Here is a 16,065-nt window from a genome sequence, read left to right on the forward strand (position 1 = left end):
ATCGAGAAAACCCCTACGGAGGAGTACTTTTAGGGATCAAAAAGTGCTATCCCTTCTACCGGATAAACCTCCCTTCGATACCAGGTGTTGAAGTTATTGCATGTCAAATCACAATGAAAGGCAAGGACCTTTGCATTGCTTCCGTATACATTCCCCCAAGAGCTTCGATTGGGCACCAACGGCTTTGTGACATCATGGAGCTCCTTCCTACACCTACGTTAGTTTTAGGAGACTTCAACTCTCATGGTACGGGATGGGGCTGTCTTCAGGATGACAACAGATCAACTCTGATCTATGACCTTTGCGATAACTTCAATATGACAATTTTAAATACGGGAGAAATGACACGGATTCCTGCACCACCAGCAAGACCAAGTGCGCTGGATCTTTCCATATGCTCGACATCGCTACGGTTGGATTGCACGTGGAAGGTAATCCCTGATCCCCACGGTAGCGATCACTTGCCTATCGTCATCTCAATCGCCACCGGATTAAGACCATCGAAGACAATCAATGTTTTGTATGACCTCACACGAAATATTGATTGGAAAAGCTATGCAAACTCTATATCTGAGAAAATAGAATCAACACAAGAACTTCCTCCGGAGGAAGAGTACACGGCTGGCTTGATTCTCGGAACCGCGATTCAAGTTCAGACGAAACGTGTACCGGGCGCGAAAACTAACATCCGTCCTCCCAACCCGTGGTGGGACAAAGAGTGCTCAGAGTTAAACGCTAAAAAATCTGCAGCGTATATCATTTTTAGAAAAAACGGAACACCTGATAATTATCGGAATTACGCGGCGTTAGACATGCAAATGAAGAACCTAATTAAAGCAAAGAAACGCGGATACTGGCGCCGTTTCGTTGACGGATTAACAAAAGAAACATCGATGAGCACTCTTTGGAACACAGCCCGACGAATGCGCAATCGAAACACCACGAACGAAAGCGAGGAATATTCTAACCGCTGGATATTCGATTTCGCTAAAAAAGTGTGTCCCGACTCTGTTCCGGACCAGAAGATCTCCCGCGTCGCGACAGCGAATACAAACGAAACACCGTTTTCGATGGTAGAGTTTTCTCTTGCACTCTTGTCGTGTAACAATAAAGCCCCGGGGCTAGACAGAATCAAATTCAACTTGTTGAAAAATCTGCCTGACCCTGCCAAAAGGCGCTTGTTGAATCTATTCAACAAATTTCTTGAGGGTAATATTGTCCCTCATGACTGGAGACAAGTGAGGGTTATCGCCATTAAAAAACCAGAGAAACCAGCCTCCGACCACAATTCGTATCGGCCGATTGCTATGCTTTCCTGTATCCGGAAATTGTTTGAAAAAATGATTCTCTTCCGCCTAGACAATTGGGTCGAGACCAATGGCTTGCTTTCAGATACACAATTTGGTTTTCGCCGGGGCAAAGGAACGAACGATTGTCTTGCGTTGCTCTCAACCGAAATTCAAATGGCATTTGCCCGTAAAGAACAAATGGCATCAGTCTTCCTAGATATCAAGGGGGCTTTCGACTCAGTTTCAATACATATCCTATCTGAGAAGTTGCATAAGCATGGTCTTTCACCAGTTTTGAATAACTTTTTGTATAATCTATTGTCCGAGAAACATATGCATTTTGCGCAGAATGATTTGTCGACAATACGATTCAGTTACATGGGTCTTCCTCAGGGCTCATGTTTAAGCCCCCTTTTATACAATTTTTACGTAAATGACATCGACAAATGTATAAACACATCTTGCACGCTAAGACAACTTGCCGACGACAGCGTTGTGTCCATTATAGGACCCAAAGCTGCCGATCTCCAAGGACCATTACAAGATACCCTCGACAACTTGTCGACATGGGCTCTTCAAATGGGTATCGAGTTCTCTACGGAGAAAACTAAGCTGGTTGTATTTTCAAGGAAGCGAGAACCAGCACAATTACAGCTTCAACTAAGGGGTGAAACCATAGCTCAGGCCTTCACATTTGAATATCTCGGGGTCTGGTTCGACTCCAAAGGCATGTGGGGATGTCAAATTAGGTATCTGAAACAAAAATGCCAGCAGAGACTTAATTTTCTTTGCACAATAACCGGAACTTGGTGGGGTGCTCACCCAGGAGACTTGATCAGGCTGTACCAAACAACGATATTGTCCGTGATGGAATACGGATGCTTTTGCTTCCGATCCGCGGCGAACACTCATTTCATCAAGCTGGAAAGAATTCAGTATCGTTGCTTGCGTATAGCCTTGGGTTGCATGCAGTCGACTCATACGATGAGTCTCGAAGTGCTCGCGGGCGTCTTACCGTTGAAAAATCGATTCTGGGATCTCTCATATCGATTGCTAATCCGATGTGATATCTTGAATCCGACGGTGATTGAAAACTTCGAAAGGCTTGTCGAGCTCAATTCTCAGACCCGTTTTATGTCCTTGTATTTTGATTACATGGCTCAGAATATTAATCCTTCTTCGTTTGTTTCCAACCGTGCTCATTTCTTGGATACTTCTGATTCTACTGTGTTTTTCGACACATCCATGAGAGAAGAGATTCGTGGGATTCCGGATCACGTACGCCCTCAAGTGATCCCTAATATTTTTTATTATAAATTCAGAGCAGTTGACTGTGAAAGGATGTTTTACTCTGATGGGTCAAATCTCAACGGATCCACAGGCTTTGGTATCTTCAATAAAAACATCACCGCTTCGTACAAACTCAGTGATCCGGCTTCAGTCTACGTCGCAGAATTAGCTGCTATTCAGTATACTCTTGAGATCATTGAAAATTTACCCAAAGACCATTACTTCATTGTCACGGATAGTTTAAGTTCAATAGAAGCTCTCCGTTCAATGAAGCCAGGAAAGTATCCCCCATATTTTCTGGGGAAAATACGGGAACACTTGAGAGCTTTATCTGGTCGGTCTTATTTAATATCCTTAGTCTGGGTCCCTTCGCATTGTTCCATTCCGGGAAATGAAAAGGCAGACTCATTGGCTAAGGTGGGTGCATTAGAAGGTGAAATTTATGAAAGACCAATCTGCTTCAATGAATTTTTTAGCATTTCTCGTCAGAGGACACTCGAAAGTTAGCAAACTTCATGGAGCAATGACGAACTGGGACGATGGCTATACTCCATTGTTCCCAAAATATCGACGAAACCTTGGTTCAGGGGGATGAACGTGAGTCGCGATTTCATTCGTGTGATGTCTCGACTCATGTCAAACCACTACACATTCAACGCACATCTCCGGCGTATTGGGCTCACGGAGAGCGGTCTCTGCACCTGTGGCGAGGGTTATCAGGACATCGAGCATGTCGTGTGGTCGTGCGTAGAGTATCGCGACGCCAGGTCGAAGCTACTGGAATCCCTTAGGGCCCGAGGTAGACCACCTGAGGTTCCGGTCCGAGATGTGATGGCGAGTCGGGATAGTTCATATATGTTTCTCATATATCAGTACCTTAAACACATTAATATCCAAGTGTAATCTGATATACCTCGCTCAGAAAGTATAATCTCCACCTACAGGTTCGACACTAACATCTGCCCGATTCTCTCGATCCCCGTCCCTGTCCACCATCTTCATTGGAACTAACAAGATCTTTTTTTTTGTCACTAACTATTCGTTCCCCCTTTCTCCGTCTCTTCACCATCTCGATGGCAACTAATTAGATCTTTGTAGTTTTCAGACATTTTGTTTCCATACCCCCTATTTACCTCGGTTTCCACAATATTTACTTTTTTTTTCATTCTCTTCCGTAACATCACCATCACCGCCTACGGTTCTACGCTCCAGTCGATGACCAGCATGCGGGCCACCCGCCGGGCCTTCGTAGCCTGGGGGTGTTTCCCGCGGACCCACACGAACCGAAAGGAAACGGCCATAGATAGCGCCATCTGGAAGACCCATGCAACATACAATGGATTCTAGAAAATCAAAGACGACATAATCTAATGATACTATTCTAGTTTTAAGTTAGTCGTTAATTAAGATTAGAAAATACCCTTGGCATCTTAGAGCTTAAGCAGTGTGCCTAAAAATATATTATATTGTTGAATAAAAAAAAAAAATTCGTACATTCTTTCTATCGCAAACGCTCAACAGTCGTATTCGACCATATCGTTTCCTGAAATGTTTTCAAATGGATTTCGACCGTAGAGGATTTGAGAGTCCTGTAAACAAAACTTAATTTTGAGGATAACATCAAATACATAATTTTCGAAGTACTAGGGTTTACATTTAGTATCACAAAGACCTTTAAAACATGTATTGCCTAAAGGCACTATATTGTGAACTTTTTTGTGATTCTTGAAAATGGTACTGTCTTTTTGGCTCTTTATTGTTAACTCGACATCCACCGCGTCGAAGCCATTCAGAATAAACTTCTTCGGTTTGCTTTTCGTAGTTTCCCTTGCAGTGATCCCTACAAACTTTCCAGCTATCAGGAGTGTTATAAATTTATCGATTTTTACTTTTTATCAGTTCACCGAAATGTGTCTTGGGTTATTTACATAGCAGCGTCTGTTACAATCTCGAATTGGTTATCCGCACTTGTTACAAACACTGAATTTAGAGATTTACTGCCTGATGAAGAGTGTGACATGAAATTTTCGCTCCATTGGGCTTTTCCCTGTTCAATAAAAAAGTTTAATTCAAATAAAAAATAAAATGAAACTATATGAGCAATATATGTCACGTTTTATGTACTTAACATTATATATAATTTTGTAAATAATCAAAACATTAAGTATGAAATTCGAGTTTTCACTCTATCAAGTTCCTCAGATTTCAGATGTCGATAGCTTATTCATCTTAATACTTTAGTAACTTACTAACGCCTTCTAGAGAAACAGTTTAAAAACTGCCTCTCCTTCATCAAATTATTCAAAAACTGATCGATAAGATCACTCTCATAAACAAGTATGGTATTAAGTTACAGAAGATCACATTGTAGATACAATAAGAACTGTTTCATCAATCGTTCAATAGGTATTGGAACCTTAAAATACCTTCTCGAAGAAACCATCTTAATAAGTCAACATGATTTTGAGTTGCAGGAATTTCGAAAGCTGAATTGCACGCTAGAGTGAGCCATGCGAGAAATTTTAATTACTGTTTACACCATTTGATCTGTTTTGACCTCCGGAACATTCTTTCCGAAAATACCGACGACACCGAAAGTAAAATATTCGCGATATTTCATGTTCAAACTGTTTTTTTATTGTGAACATATGAATTATGTCATGCTCTTTTCAAAGCGCCCTTGGCTAAGCAGTTCTCAACAAATTGTCGGTCAAATTACACTAAATTGTTGGTCTAAGTATCTACAACAAGTTTGCCGCACTAACACGATACGACGTGTTCACTCGTTGAGGGTTTCACCGGAAGTCATTTCTAAAATTTTGATTTCATTTATTATTTCGAGTTACAATAAAAATATTCTTATTTGTATAAACAATACAAATATTACCATTGTTTGTCGCTTGAAACTGCAGGTGGGTAATTACCCACCCTTGGTATTTGGGGTGGGTAGTACTACCCACCGTACCCACCTCTTTCACCGGCCCTGACAGGGCCAATATACCTATCCTTCCCTACAAGCACAGCCGGTGCCGTTAATTCATATCAGGTTAAGTCACGCGGTTTTGCCTTTCTTATATAGAAAAGCTATACAATCTCTTTGAAAATCAACTTTTGAACCTAGGTCCGGAGAACCAAATGTTATATACCATTCAACTCAGTTCGACGAACTGAGCGAATGTCTGTTTGTGCTCTCGATTTTTTCGGAAATTTCTTTACCGATTTTTACAAACTAAGATGCAAATGAAAGGTCTTAAAACTTTTTAAAAAGTCCCCGAAAAGTTGATGCAGATCCGACTTTTGGTTCCGGTAAGCGCTGTATTAGTGAAAAATTTTCAATTTCATGAGGACTTTTTCAAAAGTGATGGCGAATCGATGTGCAAATTTTTATAAAATTCACGGGTAAATTCATCTAGTTGGCAGACCTTGTTAGTTAGTGGATACATAAATCTAGTTTGAGACTAATAGTCTCCGGTTTGCGCTTCCACCGGTAATAGGGTTGAAAAGCTCAAAAAAACGGAACTCACTTCGATTTCTTAGCAACCGTTTAACCGATTTTTACAAATCATGATTCAAATTAAAATTTCAAACTGTCATACAAAATGATGCATAATCGGTGGTACGGAAGAAGAAGAAAACGCCACCGACTAGCACAAAGAATGTTTTTGATTTTATTTAAGTTTGAAAAAAAATCTGTGCAAAATTTTCTAGTGATGTTTTTGAAAATATAAGTATTACAAGAGAGGATAACGGCCAATAAGTAACCTTTATACATCTTTTTTTCGAGCTTTGAAAAATAGAATATTAATTTTAACATCAGACGAAAGAGAAAACTTATCTATATCGTTTACTATTATGACTTACTCTCTGTCATTCGAAATTCATCTTCAATGTTGATAGGTGGCTTATTGGCTGTTATCACAAAAAACGAGGGAAGTTTGGAATCAGCGGGTATGCACAGTGTAAATAATTTGCTTCTTTTAAGCATCATTTTGTTGGTACAAACCTGTCAGAGCGAGCGCGGTAAAAAGTTGATTGTAACAAAACGCGTCGCAATGCTTTTCAAATCGCGCTACCTCTGACAGCACCCTTACGTTCTTGTCAGAGTGCAGACGTTACGTTACGAATTTGTTCCATTTGATCAAAGCAAACCTGTCAGAGTAAAAGTGATGTACAAACAGCGCAAAGTGCTCTGAGATTGTTCCGCGCTCACTCTGACAGCATTTACCTCGTGCTGTCACGCACTGGGGATTCATGTGCGATAGTGATTTTCGAAGCATTCAAATAGTCTAACCGACTGGGATGAATTTTCTTATTCCGCTACATCTAACTCAGTGTAACATTAAATAAATTTTAGCTTCCACACCAACCCATAATGCGAACAAAATGTTATGTCCCTCGAAAAACTCTTTCATCTTACTTAAAAACCCACTTGAAACGTCTATTTTATAGGCCTAAACAAGTTTATCTATAAAACCATTTCAAAGTAACCTGTCCTTTAACAGCAAGCTTTCTTTTTCTAGCTTTCCGGCAACCGCAAAAGAAACTTTTCTCACTCAAACCTTCATCTCTATTTCTTTCCAGGCTATTTCTGCAATCGCCAGCTAATCCAGATTTATTGTACATCATATTTTTCTGCCACACACAGCTAACTGTCACCCTTTTGTTGGGGCTGATTTTCGGCAGCAAGGTAAGTGTTTTTCTTCCATTCGCTTCCCCATTCCACGGCTTCTGAGTATTTCGTACCCACTCTACCGTTTGTCGTGAAGGCCGGATTACTCGTCTAGTGCCAGGAGAACTCTAGATAACTTTCGGTAGGACGGCCGACATAAACTCTGTCAAAAAGACAGCAGGCACTTAGCTACATACATAGACAGACATGTGTTAACGCACCCTCACTGTAAGCGATGCCACTCGACAATGTCTTCGGATTAATCTCTTTAGGGAAAAAGTTGAGTTGTCTGAATCCGATTTGCGTCAATGCGTTTATTTTTTTTTTTTCGATATTCTTTTGCTAAGGCTCCAATCGAGAGGAGATGTTTTTTTGTGCGTTGAAAGAGATGCTAAAATTTTCGTCAATTCAATTGATTTGTTGTTTCAAAGTCGTAATGATGTCAAACGACCTGCACACGAAAATGTTAAAAGAGGTTGTGGTACCCGTCGGGGTCCATACCGTACATATGGTAACTCTATATGTTCATAAGAGTGTTAGTGTTTTGAATAGCACAGCAAATGAACACTGCCTCATTCTAAGCCAGACTCTAGCGGAAATTAAGTAAAGTTCATGTTACTTAGAAATAAAACTGTACGTGATTTTATTCTGTTCCAATTGTTAAATGATTAGAGCAAATAAAAAAATCTAGTGGTAGGAAAAAGATGGCTATAAATTAAAATAAAATAAGTGTGGTGTCACGAAAAAACAAAGGAATGAAAAAAGTATATGTTTGGGAAGCACTTAAATAGCATGCTGGATAGGGAATCGTTCTGGAAGGTTTGAACAAAATTGTTGGGAGTCTTCCAACCTTAATGGAATAGTTATATATATCTACTAGACTAACTATAAATCAGATATGTAACCGAGAAAAAAAAACAATATGGCGAATTACCTCAGTACCCAGGCTGCGCTATTATCGTAGAAGATGAACCTAATTAATGACGCCGCATACATGGTAACACTGAAAGAATTTACCGGCCACAAGCTGAACGGTTTTTGCTTCATCCGATCCCCATAACGATTTTCAGATGGTTTTCATAAGTCGGCCATTCAATTTCCCCTCTGTCAAAAACAAATTGATTTGTATGAATATTATTGAAAATTTGGTTGAAACACATACACTTATAAATTGAATTAACCCAAAATGTAGATGGTTTTCGTTTCAGAATTAATCATCACAGCAGCCATATAGGAAATACTATTCATTTTGTAGTGCGTATGATGTTCGTACATATAATCGCATACCATAAACCGAATGAATTAAATCCACACCAATCGTCGGATGATATTAAGGAGATTTTCATGTAGTTTTATGTATTACGGAGTCCTTATAATGCGGATGATATTAAGATGAATTATTATTGAAATTATACAGCTGGAAATGAAAATAAATTAAAATGCAAATGAACTACAATTAAAAAAAGTTTTAATTATGCTTCACTTCCATTTTTAAACATTTCCATGACAGTTGATTTTTTTTTCAATTGCATTGGAGTTCAATGAGTATGAATAAGAACTGGTCAAAGTGTCAAAAAGGTATCACAGTCCCACACACTTTCGTCAACCAAGATGTTGGAACGGATTTTGGCGTATACTATAGTTTACAAAAATTGATAAGATTGTTCGCAAGAGTGTTTTAGGCTGGAACCGCAAGATACCTAATAAAACTATGAAATATTGTACGAATAATTAAGTTTGGGCAATTTCAATTTATTTTATTGAAATAGTAACAAAGTCATAAAAAAGGTAATTTAATGAATAGAATTGGTTGAAGCTGCAATTTGTTTTCCTTTAATAGATTTAGATTTTTTACCTTTCTCATATAGAAAGGTTATGCAATCACTGTGAAAACCGACTTTTGAACCGAGGCCCGGAGGGCCGAGTGTCATATACCATTCGACTCAGTTCGTCGCGTACACAAAATGTCTGTGTGTGTGTATGTGCGTCTGTGTATGTAACGTTTTTTTGCACTAACTTTTATCATAGATGGCGCGACCAATTTTCACAAACTTAGATTCAAGTGAAAGGTTCTGTGGTCCCATACGTAATTCCTGAATTTCATCAGGATCCGACTTCCGGATCCGGAAATATAGGGTAAAGTGTGTTAAAAAATTTATACCATCACTGGAAAGAGCGAAAAAGCGTATAAAGTTTTCTAAATCGACCTCAAATCTTTTCCAATTGATAGTTTTTATCAGTAGACGGTCAAACAAATCTATTTCGGTTATTCTTTTAAGAATCGAAGAAATTAATTAATTTTGAAGAATACCACAGTATTATATGTGACTAGCTGACCCGTCGAACTTCGTCTCGCCTAAAATTATTTTTTGTAATTCATATTTTCGGACGGCAGAAACGTCAAACGTCTAATGTCGTTGACGTTTCTCTCCATTATGTGGCTGACTACTTGGTCTACAATGAACGGTTGTAACGAATTCAGAGACGACATATTATTTTCCACACAAATTGTCATCTTCGAATGCATTAAACATAGATAGCAGAACTCTTTCCAACACATGGTGTCGATATATTAGAATAAGAATGGTCCTGAGATGATTAAAATTTATTGCAAATCCTTGGAGATTATCGGAAGGATTTTTTTGAGATTGTTTGTCCAAAAAATGTTCCTTCGCTAATCTGATCATTCTACATAATCATGTTTGATGAATGTTCATAGCATTGCCATTACAGGATCAATCTTTGAATCCTAAATTTAGCGATAAACCCTACATTCAATAGTTAAAACGAAAATTTTATCCATGTTGTGTCCTTTAAGTTGTAAATGAACACTGAAGCCGTCAAATAATCATAGTCATATCATTAGTTGAGTCAAGACATCGTTTTGCTGAGTACTCCGTCTAAAATTAGGGAAAAAGTTAACATCTGATAATCAATATCATACAAAATTGAAGGAAAAATGTGCAATACTTCTGTTATAGCGAAGCGAATATGTGAAATAAATATACCAGTTGTCGTCCTTTTTTTTTAGCTAATATGTATTTGTTCAAGTAACCAAAAGTTCGGAAAGAGGGAATGATTTTGTCTTAAGCTACTTTCAAAGTAAATGAATAGTATCCTAAGCCACCCGTTTTCAAGTCAGAATCCACTGTTCAAAATTAACCAAACGCAACTGAACGACCTATAGCTCGGTGCAGCTGAAAAAATAGCTCAAAACTTGTTCTGTACCTTCAAGTTGCCAGAAACTCCTCGTCTACTTTGAAGCAACAAAAAAGTGATTATTTTCATATAATGTGAAACTTTTAATTTGTGAAACTTTTGATTGCTTGGGGAAACTCCGCTATAACTTTAATTTTATCTTTATCTTACTAATTTGAAAATACTTCACAAAAATAAGCAACTTAAAATCAAATATTCATGCTAATCATCATCTACCGATTAACGTTTAATTGCCATTTGTTATGTGCGCCTATCTACATAATTTGTAAGATAAATGCTAGGAACATCTCTTTGTTTGTCCTCATTGTTTCAACAGCGGAATCGTATCATGGATTTTTTTTTGTAATTTCATTATTTTTAACTCACACCCACGATGACCAATATTATTCATCGAACTGATTACATGGCACACATTGCATCTAGTAAACGAAATCAGAACTTTTGCTCCTGCTTACGGTATGGCTTGAATAGTATATCGACATAGCTAGAACAGTAATATGCATTCCACCAAGTCATTTTGCAAACAATTATTTTGATACCCAATTAAACACGTGGCTCGAAATAACAAATCATATACATCAAGTATACCTGTGAATTCTCCACACGAAACATCTCGTTGCGCGCCAAACAATTTTTTCAACGATCTAGTATTCTTTCCTTCGACGGCCAAACACTCATGCAACTCGTTATGCGCCAAACACCTATCGATGATCTAGCAATCATTGACGACTTTTTCGGTGGAAAATTCCACTGTCCATACAAAACAACTTTATGGATTTTTCCCACTTTTTCGGCAAGTTTTCCTAATTTTTTTTGATGTACGAACCCGGTGGGGGTGAAAACTGATCAAACAAAAAAAAATCATCTCAATCCGTCCATCCGTTCTTACGTGATGCGATTACAAAGAATGATCTCTACATTTTTATATATATATAGATATAGATAGTATGATTGATATGAGAAAGGCATCATTACACCACTAGGTGGATTAAAACAGGTTTTTTAAAATATTTTCACTGAATAAACAAAAAACATAACATTGAAAGAAGGAGATACAAATAACACTGAAGATAAAAATCATTTATTTAACAAAAATAAAAATATATTTCTTCCCATTTAAATTTGGTGTATTTTCGCATACGTGTTATTATAATTATAATCAATATATTTTAAACCGATCAGCACTATCACCCGAATCATCTGGAAGAATTTGCTTCTAACCATTACGACGACAGTTTTTTCAAGTTTTGATCTGCTTTTCGAAGTTGGTCGTATTTTTGCTGTTGATAAAACAGTTCATAATAATCGAATGATTTATTGCCGAATATATGTAATTCCATTTACACTGATTACACCAGAAATTACCGAGCGTGCTATTTTTCTTTGACATAAATTCCGAACTGTAAAACATATCGCAACATTGGTCGTATGTATGCTGATCAAAGATAGTTTCTTCGGGCTTCTTGCCCTTGACTAAAATAACTGAAATACAATTAGTTGAATAGTTGATAATGTCTCAAGAAACTTACCTTCCCACATGGTAGTTATAATAATATATTTAATAAGGAACTGCTTTAGTTTTAAGATGCCGAGAGCAAGATTTTCACGTATACCACTTAGACATCTGGAACAATGTTGCAGAGAAACCATAAGATTTATTGTTACATATTAATTGAAACTTTTCCATTGAACATAAGTAGACATTTCAATATTCTGTATAAACTTTGCTGGAGTCGGTTGAGTTATCGTACTAATTTTCGTCAGTGTATTCAATGAATTGTACACAAACTTTTTACCATGAAGTGTGTAGGTTGTAAAGTATCGTAACAATTAAAAGTTTAATTTTTCCCCTCAACAATTTTTCTGAAAAGAATCAAGTGTACAGTTTGAATATATTCATCATTTAGCAGCAGAAACCAACATAAGAAAAACATATGGCAAAGTGAAAAATATATTTTATCATCAAAATACAATAAGTTGTATAAATATAATAAATACAATAAATTGTAATTATTTCCGCTGTGGAATGGGTTGGTCGAATGAAAAATACAATGGTTTATTAATATAAGAAAATGTAAGAAAACTTTAAAGTTGAAAGTATCAATTTCATATAAAATATCGTTTGCTGTGAGATACACGACTTTTCCTTATCCATTCAAATGCAAATTATATTACTGTTGAAAACTTTTATAACCTTTCCAAACGATTCCGCAATAAATTCATTTAAGCAGCCAGAAAAGTTAAATTTGGATAATGTAAAAACGTCCAGCGCTTCGATTTATTTTTGTTATTTATTTTCTGTAAAAGTAATGATTTTTTAATAAATTTCCACGATTATTAGAAATAATATTTTTATTTACAATAAAATTAATTGATAGTAAGAACATGATTGACTTGTACACTAAAAATATGATCAAGTTCTGCATTGCAATATAGTTACAGAGATTTGTTGGCTTCCATCCCGATAGCAATCCTGGAAAAAGACGCTTGTAAAAAGAAAAAAAAAACTCAGATTTGATCCATTCCAAGAGAATGCAGTATATCCATGGTACAATGAAAACTTTCTTGTCAAATTTTGATCATGTTTCATTCTACTGATTAAATCTGAGTTTTAAAAAGCGTCGTCATTCATTTCAATTCAGTTCTTTGGCTCGATTTTCTATTAAACATAATGGTCTGCTCTTATCAAACAATTTAAGATAGTAGATACAAATAAAATATAATTGATCCGATATACGGATTCAAAAAGGTTTTGAATTTATTAAATCAGGGGGGCAATATACAATTCTAGAAAAATAGAATTGGCCACAAAAATTGTTTGTCTAAAGCAGAAATTGCCCTTACATTACGTGAATTCTAAGTGTACTACAGACTCTTACTTCACTGAATACTCACCAAAAAACTCTGACACCAGGTTTTCCAATTTTTCCATCGAACACCATTCTTAATCACTGATTTCGTATCACCACCACAATACGTATTAAATAGAAACCTTATAACTTCGGTTAAAAAACGGGTTTTGTTTACATTCTGTCATTGACTTTTCTGACAAGTTATTCAAAAATATCCATGCTATGTTATTATTCCTTCAGCATTGCGAATCATCAAAGTTTCATTTAAATTTCGAAAGAAGAAATTCTTCTGTGTTCGATTGTATGAAACACTACAAAATGAAAATAATACATGCATGGAAAGATTTTTGTTACGGGAATATCATATAACAAATTCATTTCGATTTTACATACAATTGTAATACAATTCCATAAATTTATGCCAATCATATAAATGATGGAAGAAAATCAGAAGAAATGAGTATGAAACTCATTTTTCGCTCATCATAAAATTATTCTAACTGTTCTATAATTCATTATTAGGAATAAACTCTTCTCAGGGATTAAATGACAATGGATAACATACATTCAGTCTGATTTATGATGATTAACACACAGTTCACTAACAATTCAAACGTAACTGACAGTTATATAACATATGAATGATAATCACACATATCAGAAGTAAAACTCACTGAATATTGATCATATGATCATGCAGATTGTTCTATCATTCAATAGTCGGAATTCTCAGTTATTTATCGCATTGAATGAAGTTTCATTCAAAATGCGGCTGGCGTTTTCTTTCAGTGTATGGACGCGTTCGTCTGTGCAATGATATAGCAAATGAGGTTTGACTGAATTTTTTACCCTTAGCGATTCGGTTCATCACTGCGAACAGATTCGCTGGTTTATTAAGAACGTTATGATCGCAACTAACATAACAAATGACGTAAGTCGTAAGGCGCAGCTTATGGCTATGGGTAGTATTGGGCTACAAGGATCGTTCTACACACCAAATCAAATTTACGGATGTCGGTCAACTTTCACTGACTTTCAAATTGCTGAACAGTTCAGTAAAAGTTTCATTTGTTGAACTATCGGTAGGTACTGGCTTGTTCGTCATTTTTTCGTTTCAAGAAATTCACAAATAATCTTTACGTAATAATAATAATAATAATAATAATAATAATAATAATAATAATAATAATAATAATAATAATAATAATAATAATAATAATAATAATAATAATAATAATAATAATAATAATAATAATAATAATAATAATAATAATAATAATAATAATAATAATAATAATAATAATAATAATAATAATAATAATAATAATAATAATAATAATAATAATAATAATATTAATAATAATAATAATAATAATAATAATAATAATAATAATAATAATAATAATAACATTAATAATAATAGTAATAATAATAATAGTTATAAACAACAGAATTATATGTGGCAAAGTACTACGATAAATATTGCACATTAGGATGGGCTTTAACTTATAAGCCATTTCGCACCCTCTCATTCTGCTACTAACGCAGAAGGTGATAGCATCCAGTCTACGCAGTTCTATTGACCAAATGTCATCATAGACACACGGAGAGGCATGAAATAGCAACTTGTGAGGACTTAGTTATCACACCATTTGAAGACCTCAATCCACATCACTGAATGTTGATGAAAAACCTGTTTTTATCCTCGCTGCCTTTTTCATATAATTCATGTTTTCATTAGTATTCCTTAGTAATACTTTCTAAAAAAATATTTCAACCTTGAATCATAACTAAGTACAAAAACGTTTATTTGGGTATACACTAGCATAGCCTTTTCAATTTTTAACAGTTTTGACCAAAGATTATGAGAATTTTTCTTTTTTTTGTCGTGAATACGACTTACTTTACTATGGGGTGCCTTTTCAAAATTTACCCTCTGAGAGAGTGATAAGTTTTTGATCGTGAATATCTCTTGTTGTATCTAACGAATCAACATAATTTTTGCTACATGTCATCGGAAATATGATCACAATTTTATGACAAAATTTTCAGTTGTGTGACATAATCTCAAATAGTTCAAAATTAAACATTTCTGAAATGTATGTATGTATGTATGTGTGAAGCCACCATCAGTTCAAGGCATTACCAGTGGATGCAGGTAGACTTACAGTAGATCCGAATTTGATTATCAGATAACTTTCATATTACTGCTGTTAAGAAGGCCAAAATGGACTTTGAGGACCCGGCGCCTTCCAGCAATAACATCCGGCCATATAATAAAAGAATTCGCTGTACCAGCTTAAACCTGCCTGATGGTTTGTTTGTTAGAAGGGTGCGTCTTACTCATTTCAGACTTTCTGGGGAAAACACACAGCTTTCCCCTGTGAATCGGGTTGACATTTCACTCCTTCATCCAGTCGTTCACTTGTAAGATACCCTGATGCACTCCCATCCCTCTTCCCTTACAATGTACTTGAGCATAGTATTATATAATGTAACATAATACACTTTAATATAATTTCCGGCAGTATAATACAATAAAACACAATATAGTATAAAACGGTGCAAAATCGTATGGTACAGTGTATTATAGTCTACTATAATATTTTATGATGAATATAATAGTATCATAATGTTATGTGACATAATATAGTAAAATATACCATAATATATTATAATATAGTTTGGTCACTATACGACACTGAATATAATAAAATATTATTATGCATAAAATATAAAAATGTAA

The 16,065-nt window shown here is 35.7% G+C and overlaps 1 protein-coding gene across 2 annotated transcripts in view; it reads left to right on the top strand.

Moving 5' to 3' along the window:
- Positions 1-16,065, top strand: part of LOC131436379 (uncharacterized) — a 731,094-nt gene that overhangs the window by 669,352 nt on the left and 45,677 nt on the right. For both annotated transcript variants that reach the window (XM_058605077.1, XM_058605076.1), the window contains one exon: positions 7,161-7,266. In XM_058605077.1, coding sequence (XP_058461060.1) covers positions 7,161-7,266 — 106 coding nt within the window. The remainder of the gene's footprint in view (positions 1-7,160; positions 7,267-16,065) is intronic.

The sequence above is a fragment of the Malaya genurostris genome, chromosome 3, assembly GCF_030247185.1.
Source record: "Malaya genurostris strain Urasoe2022 chromosome 3, Malgen_1.1, whole genome shotgun sequence".
NCBI classification, from domain to species: domain Eukaryota; kingdom Metazoa; phylum Arthropoda; class Insecta; order Diptera; family Culicidae; genus Malaya; species Malaya genurostris.